Genomic DNA, 12,422 nt, shown 5'->3' on the forward strand with positions numbered 1-12,422 from the left:
CTAAAACAGTAGCAAGTTTTAGTTTACCATAAATGGAAGACATGGAAAGTTTATCAAAGGAAATGGACAAATTGTCAGAATAGTGAAAATAAGAGGGTGGGGAAAATTGACTTCTCTGTGTCTGTCCTACAACATCCCTGCATTCTTCCACCATGACCAAAGTGTTTGTAGCCCACATTAGCAACAGAACACTTCACCCCAAGGTCATGGCCTATGGGGCTGGCCTGCCTCATCAGCCATGTTAAGAATATAGTTCGCCATATCATCTTCAGTGGGTGCATCTGACACCACCCAAGATTCATTTGCTCCAGTCATCTGTAGGCGGCAAATCGGGCAATTCCTGTGTCGATCACTCCTATTAGAGAAGTCAAATAACAGTTTGTTTTCTTTTTGTTTAAAAAATGGATTTGGAACAACACATGTACATGTTGGGTTTTTTTTCAAAGTAAACAGCATAAAAGTATATAGTGAAAAATATGTCTCTTCCTCCTATCCCAGTCTTTAATTATTATCCCCAGAGGCAACCACTGTTACCAGTTTCTTATACATTCTTCTAGAGACCAGGCATGACGAAGCTTGTGTGTATCTATACATCACTGCTCTTTTTACAAGTATCAGCACATGTTAGAGCTGTCTATTCAAAATAAACATACACTGTTTGGATAGGCCATACTTCATTTAACTTATCTCCCATAGAAGGACATTTAGGTGTTTTCCTATCTTTTGCTGCTATAAACAATGGAATGGAAGCATTCAAGATTTAAAATAATAAATGAACTTTACATGCAGAATAATTTTGGGGGGAGGAAAGAGCTTAATCACATAAATAAGATTATGTTTTCCAAAGGGATTTTTTTGTCTTCTCAAACATTATTTTGGAAATTTCAAAAATAACATATTTGAGCCAGAAACATGTCATAGAGGGAAAATATTTTTCTCTTCATCTCTCAGTGAAGTCTGAGACCAAAGTAATTAAATTATATCAATTGCTCCTTGGCTTCTGTGCAAAAATTTAGAAATCTGTTCCAAAAACTCAATGTGAAAGTAGAGCTGGCATATATAATTCAGATTCATTTCTGGTTCCTCAGAGATATTTTTCAAGATAATTGTGTGCTTTTCTGTGCACAAAAGTTACAATTTTAGAACAGTCAATTTCTGTTTCTGGCCAATAGGGAACAGATTTATCTTCCCACTTGAAACAACTAAAACACTGGACAAAATACATGAAATAATGGTTTTCAACACTAAGCATAAGATGACAAAAGATTATAACCCTGGAGAGATAGGAAGCAAAAGAAGGTGAGCCCTATAATTGCCCAGCTTACTGCCCTTGAGAGTTTCCAGGCTACAGAGCAAGCAGGGGAGACTGAGATGGAGCCCAGTAGACTCCAGGCCTGAGTTGACAAGTCAGGGCTGAGGACCTCGAGAAGCCAAAGCAGCTAGAGTTCATAGGGTGGAGTACTGCAAAGGAGAAAGCTACACAAAGGGAGAATCCCAGAGTCTACTGAAGGTCCCCGTAGATATATTCAGTAGAGTAATGATCAGTGTGTGCATGTGAGGAAACCACTCGAGGCTGTGGAATCACCCAAAAGGATTTGAGGGAACAGTAACCAAAGCTCACACAGGGCCTGGGACATTGCCTGTTCCCACCAGCCAGAGTGGAAAACCTCATAATTCATGGAGCATTGGGTAGAGTACTCTGAAGTCTTGCCTCATTAGTGGGGCATAATTAGCTTCTAAACTAAACATCATTCTGGTCCTGCCTAACAAACCATAAAAGCAAGACTCAAAAGGATTAAACCGTTTCCAAGTAACTATATTCCAGAACAAAGCTCAAGAATATTTATACGTATACAAAAATATCCAGTACCCCAAAAGGTAAAAAAAAAAATCACAATGTCTGGCACCCAGTTAAGAACTACCAGTCATACAAAGAAGTATAAAAATACAACCCAAAATGAAGAGGATAATCCATCAAAAGTAATCCAGAACTCACACAGATATTAGAATTAGCAGCAAGAAAATGAAAGGTTATGATAACTATATTCCATATATTAAAAAAGTAGAGGAAAGACAAACATATTAAGCGGAGATTGGAAGATATTAAAAACTTAAACTTCTGGATGAAAACTAAGATATCTCAAGAAAAAAATACACTGGGTGGGATTAATGGCAAGTTAGACATTGCAGGAAAAAAAGATTAGTGAATTTGAAAAGATATAGCAATATTAACTATCCAAAATGAAATACAGAGAAAATGACTCAAAAAAGAAGGAAAGGGCTTCCCCTGGTGGCGCAGTGGTTGAGAGTCCGCCTGCCGATGCAGGGGACACGGGTTCGTGCCCCGGTCCGGGAATATCCCACATGCCGTGGAGCGGCTGGGCCCGGGAGCCATGGCCGCTGGGCCTGCGCGTCCGGAGCGTGTGCTCCACAATGGGACAGGCCACAGCAGTGAGACGCCCGCGTACCGCAAAAAAAAAAAAAAAAAAAAAAAAGAAGGAAAATAGCATCAGTGAACTGTGGGACAACCTAAAGTGGTCTAATACATGAGTAACTGGAGTCTCAGAAGGAGAGGGGACAAAAGAAAACAGAAAAAAATATTTGAGAAAATACTGGCTGAAAAATTTCCAAAATGGATGATACTATAAACCTACAAATCCAAGGAGCTCAATGAACCCTAAGTGCAAGGAACATGAAGAAAACTAACGCACATCAATCAAATTGCTCAAAAACAGTGATAAAGGGAAAAAACCTTAAAAGCAGCCAGAGAAAAAAAGGCACATTACCTACAGAGGAAAAATGATGAGGATGAGAGCAGATTTCTCACAGGAAATGATGTAAGCAAGAAGGTGGGGGAGCAACGTCATTAAAGTACTGAGAGAAAAAATATTAACAGTCTAGAATTCTATATCCAGAAAAAGTATCTTTCAAAAGTGTTTTTCACACACTTGATAAAATCCTATGGAATCTACAATAAAGCTATAAGAGCTAATAAATAAATCAGTAAGGTTGCAGGATAGATTGATACACAAAATCTGTTTATTGCTAGTACACAGAAATACAATAATCAGAAACTGAAATTTAAAAATACCATTTAAAGTAGCATAAAAATTATAAAATACTTAGGGATCAGTCTGTCAAGGATATGCAACACTGGAAACTACAAATATTGATGACAGAAATTAAAGACGACCTAAATAAATCGAGAAATATACTGTGATATGGGTTGGAAGACTCAGTATTGTTAAGAAGTTAACACTCTCAAAATTATTTAATGCAATCCCAATCAAAATTCTTATAGCTTTTTTGTAGAAATTGACAAGTTGATTATACAGTTCACACTGAAATGCAGAAGATCTAGAAAAGCCAAAACAACTTTGAAAAAGAACAAAGTTGGAGGATTAACACACCCTGATTTTAAGACTTACAAAGCTACACTAACCTATGTAGTGTGGTATTGGTGTGAAATAGACAATAGGTCAATGGAACAGAATAGAGTCCAGAAATAGACTCACCTGTGCTTTAACAACTGATTTTTAACAAAGGTGAAGAGGCGATTTAGTGAAGAAAAGATAGTCTTTTCAACAAATTGTGCTGGAGCAACTGGAAAGCCATGTAAGCGTAAAATAAAAATTTTTTGATCCACATGTCACAGCATATACAAAAATTAACTCAAAATAGATCATAGACCAAAATGTAAAACCTAAAAACTATAAATCTTTTGGAAGAAAAAATGGAAGAAAACCTTTGTGACCTTGGGTTACACAAAGATTTCTTAGATATGACAGTAAAAAATCATTATCCATTAATCACAAACTGAGAAATTGGACTTCATCAAAATTAAAAACGTCTACTCTTTTTTGTTTTGTTTTGTTTTTGTTTTTGTTTGCGGTACACGGGCCTCTCACTGTTGTGGCCTCTCCCGTTGCGGAGCACAGGCTCCGGATGCGCAGGCTCAGCGGCCATGGCTCACGGGCCCAGCCGCTCCGCGCCATGTGGGATCTTCCCAGACGGGGGCACGAACCCGTGTCCCCTGCATCGGCAGGCAGACTCTCAACCACTGCGCCACCAGGGAAGCCCAAAAATGTCTACTCTTTGAAAGACATTCTTAAGAGAATGAAAAGATAAATCACAGAGTGGGAGAAAATATTTGCAAATCATATATCTGATAAAGGACATGTATCCATAATACCTAAAGAACTCTCAAAACTTAATACAAAACAACCCAATAAAGAAATGGGCAAAAGATCTGAATGAATACTTCACCAAAGATGAAATACATACAGATGGAAAATTAGCATAAGAAAAGATGCGCAGCATCATCAGTCAGGAGGGAAAGGCAAATTAAAACCACAGTGAGATACCACTACACATCTATTAGAATGGCTACAATTAAAAGGACTGACAAATACCAAGTACTGGCAAGGTTGTGTGGCAAGTGGAGCTCTCATACACTGCTGGCAGGAGTGTAAAATGGCACAGCCACTTCGGAAATCAGTGGGCAGGTTCTTAAAAAGTTAAACATATACCTACCGTATGATCTAGCCATTCCACTTCTAGTTATTTATCCAAGAAAAAAACAAAATGTATGTCCATAAAAACAGTTGTCCACAAATGTACATTTAAAGTATATATAAAGACAGCTTTATTTGTAATAGCCAAAAATTGAAAACAACCCGATGTCCATCAACGGGTGAATGGATGATAAATAAGCTGTGGTATATCCATACAATGAATACTACTCAGTAATAAAAAGGAAGGAGCTACTGATACATACTACAACATAAGTAAATTTTGAAATAATTATAATGAATGAAAAAAGCCAGACAAAAGAAGAGTACATACTGTATGATTCCATTTATAAAAATTATAGAAAATCCAAATTATTTTATAGTGATTGAAAGCACATTAGTGGTTGTCTGGGGACTAAAAGAAGGGGTGGGGGGCATGAGGTAACTTTTGGGAGTGACAGATTTGTTCATTACCTAGATTGTGATGATGATTTTTATGGGCATATACATGTATCAAAATATATCAAATTGTACTTTAAATATATGTAGTTATAACTGACATATTGTATGTCAATTATAAATTCTCCTGAACGCTTGATTCTTAATTTGTAAAATAATCAACTTGACTAGCTGTTCTCTAAAGTTCTCTCCAGGTCCAATATTCAATATTCAAGGATTCATATTATTCTTTCTAATCATATATGGAGGAAAAAAGTAGAAATGAGGAGGAAAATAGAAGAAAAGGGGGAATGTTTGATTCTAGACTCTAGTCAGGCACAAATCTCCTTACAGCAAAAGTAAATTGTCAAAACTAAGATACATCCCCACATTTTATAAGCTTTAGGTATAAAAATATTTTAACCAGTAGGAGGCATGTCATAAAATCCAAAGTACTAAAGAACAAAATCTCTTATACTTAACTATAATATTTTTGCATTTTTTGAAGTTTATTCATATACACTCTCCCTCTTGATCTTGGCCTAACCCATGAAGGCAGATTACTTACCACTTGTCAATGCACTTCTGACAAAAGCTGTGAGCACAAGGCAGGATGAGGTCAGCTCGACCATCCATACAGATACAGCACTCCTCCTCGTCAGTCAGCTGCTTTACCCTGCAATGTGAAAACTGAGCTGGAGCAATGATATTCTCTGTTGTCACTGTGCAGTAAACTTTGTTTCCATTGCCTTAAAAAGCATTATCAAGCATCTATGTGCCCTCAACGTAAAGCACAATATGACTCATGCAATACCAGAGTAAATTCTTTTAGGGATAGCAAATATATTAGGGAAGAAGTACTAGAGGGGCAAATTCCATAAAGAAAGGACTGGATAAAAGATAAATCCTGAGATGGTTAAAAGGAAAATATGGACCAAAACTGGAAAATAACTTAGCCCATTTTAATCATATTGAATTTTTATAAATGAATTCAACCAATATATGATTTATTCACCATGCAGGATACAAAGCTTTCTAAAATAGGGATCCTGCCATCAGGGTCTTGTTATGCTACTGCTGATAATGGGCATTTAAGTGAAAGAATAGCTTAGTCTTAAGGATCAGGTGCTTGCTATACGAAATACAAAAGAGTTAGAAAGCAAAGTTATTTGTCCTCAAAGAGCTCTTTCATCTTGGGAAGAAAAGAGATAATGAACCTTCTACTCCAGCCACAATTCAGAATGCCCCTGAATGAGCCAAGGACCTTTGTATGTGGTGTTCTCCTTTCCTGGCATACCCTTGTGAGTTTGGTAAACTCCAACCTCAGTTACTCAGCTCAAGATACCATCTTCTTTATGCTCTCAAAACCAACATTTTCCTCAGTTAAAGGACTTAAATACTGTATTTTAATTGGCTATTTATTGGTTGGTCTATCCATAAACTGTAAGCTCTTTGAATACAAGGAGTTTGTCTTAGGTTCTCAATACATGTTTCTTGAAGTGATTTTAATTTGCTTTTAATCTTTGTGCTATTCTGTAATTTTTAGGTTTACTTCATCAAGCATGTACTACTTTTATAATTATACAAAAATTAAATGTTTCAAAGTATAGCCACTGGACTATAAGCTTCTTGAGGGTAGGAACTATCTCTAACATGTTTTTATTCCCTGCTGTGCTTATACCACTGTATATAAGACATTATATAGTACTTTAAAATCTGTCAATTTGTATATAGAAGATAAGCAAATGTCAAATGTGCATTACATGTAGTAAGTGCTAAGTAAAGAAGGAAGAAATGAGTATATTTCAAACTTGTCGGAAAGATGAGGTAGAAAAAACGATAGGATTTCAACAGACAGAGGACATTCTATGTGAATAAACACAGCTATAGAGGTAGGAAATAAAAAACCCCAAACTCTGTATATGTGTGTAACAAGGAGGTTAGCATCATGCTCCGGGGAGAAAAATAAAAGAAAAGATTGCTTAAGTATAGCAGAGATAATCTGATCCTTGTATGTCAAAATAGTAAGTTTAAACTTGTTCTGACAGAGTTTAATCAAGGAGAAAGTGAACCCCCATTGGAAATAATGCTGTAGGAGATTAATTGGGAGAGCAATATGGAGGACAGTCTAGAGGGAGGAACACCAATCAGATCCTTATTTCAGCAATTCACCTGGGAGATAATTTGGGCCTGGTCTAAGCAGCATTACAAAAGACAAATCATCAGGATGTGGTAATAGATTAAATGCTATGCTTTAGCAATGCATAATAGAGGGAAGCCCCTGAATTGAAATGGGGAAACTGAATGAAACCCTAGATGGATGTGGATCTAATGTTATCTGAATTTTTCTATATCTATTCATTTAAATGTTTAAATGCCTTTTAGGTGCCACGTATTGTGCCAGACCCAGAAGAACTAGGGTCTCTGCTCTTGAGGAGTTTACAATTTATGTCTAATGATATGGACTTGGGTGTCAGTAGCAGAGAATATAATTGAATCCATAAAGAGTGACAGAGTCTTGAAGGTTAGAGTTTAAAACTGAGGAGTAGAGGGTTACAAAGAACAGCATTCTGGATGGAGGTAAAACAAAGAACAGGAGACACAGAAGCAGCCAGTAGAAGCTGTACTATGTTCACTTTTCTTGCTACCTTCCTAGCAATACAGTGACCAGAAGAAGGAAGGAGGAAGAGTCTTGCTCTGTTTGTCCTTATTAGACCACTTGTAAAGTGGAGAATTCAGTTCTCTGCCCCCTACCCTGAAAGACAAATTGACAAATAAAAGATCATCCAGGAAAGCCTCTGGGATATAGAAGAGACCTATACAAACAAAGGCCGAAGGAACTGGGGAGGCTTATCCTGGAGAACAGAGGCTCAGTGAGGATTTGATTTCTGTTTTCAAGTATTTGAAGGGCTGAAAGAGAGAACAGACTTGTTTGGTGGATTTCCAGAGGGCACTGTCACTGAAATAAGTAGAATACAGTAATAATTTAAGAATAATGATAGTTAACTTTTACAGACTTTTTTTTTTTATGGGCCAGGCACTGTTCCAAGCATTTTATTTATTTAATTTATTTATTTTTGGCTGCGTTGGGTCTTCGTCGCTTTGTGCAGGCTTTCTCTAGTTGCGGCGAGCGGGGGCTACTCTTAGTTGTGGTGTGCGGGCTTCTCATTGCGGTGGCTTCTCTTATTGTGGAGCACGGGCTCTAGGCGTGCGGGCTTCAGTTGTGGCTCATGGGCTCTAGAGCGCAGGCTCAGTAGTTGTGGCACATGGGCTTAGTTGCTCCGTGGCATGTGGGATCTTCCCAGACCAGGTCTCCAACCCACGTCCCCTGCATTGGCAGGTGGATTCTTAACCACCGCACCACCAGGGAAGCCCCCAAGCATTTTACATATATTAACTCACTTAACTCTCCCAAGAGTCCTATGAAGTAGATCTTATCATTGTCATCCTCTTTTAAAAGATGAGGAAACTGAGGAAAGAGAGTTTAATAACTTGTCCAGAGTGACACAGTAAGGAGTAGAGCCAGGATTTGAACACAGGCAACTTGGTTCTAGAATCTGTGCTGTACTGCCTCAGGAGAGCCAGATTTTTGGCTCTGAGGAAAATAATGCAAAAGGGGAAATTACATAGTGATTAAAGCTATTTGTGAATCAAAAGGCTTGCCTTTCTGAGGCAGTGAGTCCCTTACAGCTACAGGTGTTCATGTACAAGCTGGACTACCACTTGGCTAAATGTGGTTAAGTCTCACTATGCAAAGTGCTATCCATGGATGAGCAGTAGTGACAACACCTGGGAACCTGACAGAATCTCAAGCTCCTTCTCAAAACCAGTGAATATTAAAGTTTAAGAAGCACTCTAGTATAGGATCTTCCTGCACCAGAGAGTACTCATGCAGAGGTTGCGAGCATGGCTGTATTGCCAGACAGGCCAGAATGTGAATCTCAGCTAGGCCAATTTCTAGCCGTGTCATTTATTTGTCTAAACCTCAGTTTCTACATCTGTAATGAACCAATAATTGTATTCCTATGGCGTTGTTGTGATTTAATGAGTTTATACGTGTAAAGCACTCATCACGATGCCTAATACCCTACAAGTACTTAATAAATATAAACCACTAATAGAAATAGGCACCAGATGTAAGGCTGAACCAAATAAATACCTCTTAAGATCCCTCTCAACTTGAAAAGTCTGTTTTTCTATGAACTAAGTATATCAGGGTGTAACAAAAAAACCAAAAAAACATACAAAGGCAAGAAGCAGCCCTAACCTACCAATCAGGCATTGAGTTTCCCAGTCTCAAGGGCACATGAAAAGGAATAACACACTTACCTCCTTCATTACAATGACTGCAATAAGAAAAAAGTATTACTTTCAATTAATTTGCTACCATCGAGCTTAGTAAATACTATTTACTAGTAAATACTACTGTCAACTTTCAAAATACTCAAAAAAAAAAAAATCACCATTCTGAAGAGGGAGAGGAAAAAAAGCAGGAAACCAGACACCTGTCTTTGAAAGATTAACTTTACAAAATACAGGAAAGATAAGCCAAAATCCTGCCTATAATACTCTAAAACTCATTTGGCATTTCATCAGCAACACTTGTACAGCCCAAACGTAGAAAACCAAACAATCCTATTAAAGATAAACAGGAAATGATAAGTTAAAATACAATCTTAATACAACATAGTATTTGGAAACCAGGTGGTTAAGAATGGATCGGAAAATGCAACTGTAAATGGAGCAATAAAAAAGAAGTTCTTGTTAACCATATTCTTAACTTCAAGTTAAAAGACACTGTCAGTTCAGATTTGTGCTGTCTATCCTGTATGACAATAAGACAGGATGTCAACATGTCTGGACCCACATAAGCCTTTTTCCAATGAGGCATTTATAAAGTTAAATTATGGTCATGGTTGTCAAATGGCAACAGGTGGGAGTTTTCACATGCCAAAAGCATTATAGAGAAGGAAAAGAAAGTTTAGATAGAACAATAATATATTAGGCCTGAGTAAACAAGCACCATCACAGAAAATGCTGTCTGACTTCATTTCCTTCTGGTAACTCAGTACATGCAACATGTGCACCAACTACTTGTTCATTCCTGAATGGACTGCCAAGTCCTGGAGACAGTATTTACAATGTTAATGCTCCAATTAATCAGATATCTTTAAGAAAAACTGGAATGGTTTTGCCAGATGCTTGGACCTAATTCCCTGAAGAGGTTTGATTGTCTAAGGACCTAAATGCCTATTATAAGAGGGGTATTAACTATATCCTTTGTCATTAAATGCAAGCAAGTAGAGCGGAGAGTGGATTCATGGAAACTAGATTGGCAGAAGCATTACCTGGTGTGAGCCACTTTAGTGTTTCTTTAATTTGGCACTCTAACAATGTCCTGAAACACAGAATAATCCAAAAGCAGATCTGGGATATAATATCAACTGAGACAAAAAGTAATGTGATTTAAGATGTCACGGAGAACACCAGCAAAAACATTAATGCGATTTCAGTACTTTGCATGTTGGAAAATAAGAGAAACATGGTATTTATGAACTGTATACCTTCCCATCCAAAGACTAGCCTGACAAGATGTTACAGATGATGAGTTTTCATCAGGGTCTTCAGAGGTGGAGCTCTGTGCCAATACTCCTGCTGCTTGACTTGTGATGTCTTTATAAAGCTGAATAAACTGGTACAAATTCATGATCCGTGATGCTTCCACAATGCCACTGCTTTTGTTAATCTAAAAATACAAATAAAATGAAAAAAAAAAGTTGATAATTTTTCTGATCGATTTTTCCCAAAAAAGGGGAACAAATATTTAGTCAAACATCCTAGGAAACAGAAGTTTTCAAAGTCTGCAAATTATCTAACAAGAGAGCAAGAGTCTGAGCAAATGAATATCATGTCCCCTACATTTGTGGGTTTCAAAATATACAATATTATATCATGTATACTCAAAATAACCGGTAGGGTTGATTAGCCATCATCCTGTTTAGTTGTTGAGGTCAGGCAACTTTCCCAGAATTAAGAAACTAATTTTGGCGCAGTGCTTGGGAGTCCGCCTGCCGATGCAGGGGATACGGGTTCGTGCCCCGGTCCGGGAGGATCCCACATGCCGCGGAGCGGCTGGGCCCGTGAGCCATGGCTGCTGAGCTTGCGCGTCCGGCAACGGGAGAGGCCACGACAGTGAGAGGCCCACATATCGCAAAAAAAAAAAGAAACTAATTTTAGAGATCAGTATTGACAATCCTTTTCATTTTATTTAAAGAATTTCTTTTTTCTTAATTAAGGTTCAGTTTTTTAAGATATTTATTCATTTATTCATTTATCACTTATTTTGGCTGTGCCGGGTCTTAGTTGCGGTATGCAGGATCTTCGTTGTGGCATGTGGGATCTTTAGTTGCAGCATGCATGTGGGATCTAGTTCCCCGACCAGGGATCAAACCCGGGCCCTCTGCATTGGGAATGCGGAGTCTTACCCACTGGACCACCAGGGAAGCCCCTATAGAATTTTTTAATTAAAGATTTATTTGAATCCAACAACCACATACTATTCTACTATAACTGAAACAACAGATTTCCTTCTTGAATATCTTAAGTTCTATTATATACCAAAACTTACAATCTGGAGACATGAGAAAGTGAAGTACAATAGTTAGGTTATATTAAAAAGACATGATTATAGCAACATTTCAATATTTTGATAAAATAATAATATTTGTAACTAGCATTTATTATTACTTGAGAAGGGAGTAAGAGAAAAAAAAGAATCAAGTATGAATCAGATTCCACTGTGAAAATGGTAGAACCATCTCTAATAATCAGAAAATTCATTAAATTTGGGGAAGGTAAGGTCTCTATAGAGATGCAAATATGTAAGATTCTTTGTAATAAAAGACCATACATGGGGTAGAGAACAAATAAATAGCATTAAAGGTGACAGGAATTTATACAGGCTTACAAAATAAGACTTTCAGAGCTGAGGAAGCTGGGCCAGTCTTCCTTTGGAACTGCACAGTTCAGAAATTAGGGAATAATTCATATAAACTTAGTATTTAATAGCAAAGCTCATCAAACTTCAATTTTTTTAATTGAAGTATAGTTGATGTACAATATAAATTACAGGTATACAATATAGTGATTCACAATTTTTAAAGGTTATACTCCATTTATAGTTATTATATTAGCTATACTCCCTGTGTTGTACAATATATTCTTGAAGCTTATTTTATACCTCACAGCTTGTACCTCTTAATCCCCTCCCCTTATATTGCCCCTACCCACCCACCCCTGCCACTGGTAATCACTAGTTTGTTCTCTATATCCGTGAGTCTTCTTTTTTGTTATATTTGCTACAAACTGTAATTACTATAATCATAAGATTCACATAACAAATATTTATCGAGTACCCATTATGTGGGTGTTACACGTACGATGTACACTGCTCTAGGCACTGGTGACACAGTG

The 12,422-nt window shown here is 37.4% G+C and overlaps 1 protein-coding gene across 1 annotated transcript in view; it reads right to left on the bottom strand.

Annotated features, from left to right (window-relative positions):
- Nucleotide 1: 1 nt before the first annotated feature.
- The window catches only part of RNF141 (ring finger protein 141), a 45,691-nt gene continuing 33,270 nt past the window's right edge, over nt 2–12,422 (bottom strand). Inside the window, exons 4-6 of the mRNA XM_007471392.1 lie at nt 10,514–10,695; nt 5,518–5,625; nt 2–355 (exon numbers count right to left, since the gene is read on the bottom strand). Of these exons, the coding sequence (XP_007471454.1) occupies nt 205–355; nt 5,518–5,625; nt 10,514–10,695 (441 nt within the window). The 3' untranslated portion in view covers nt 2–204. The remainder of the gene's footprint in view (nt 356–5,517; nt 5,626–10,513; nt 10,696–12,422) is intronic.

This window comes from Lipotes vexillifer, unplaced genomic scaffold (assembly GCF_000442215.2).
Source record: "Lipotes vexillifer unplaced genomic scaffold, Lipotes_vexillifer_v1.1 scaffold6, whole genome shotgun sequence".
NCBI classification, from domain to species: Eukaryota; Metazoa; Chordata; class Mammalia; order Artiodactyla; family Lipotidae; genus Lipotes; species Lipotes vexillifer.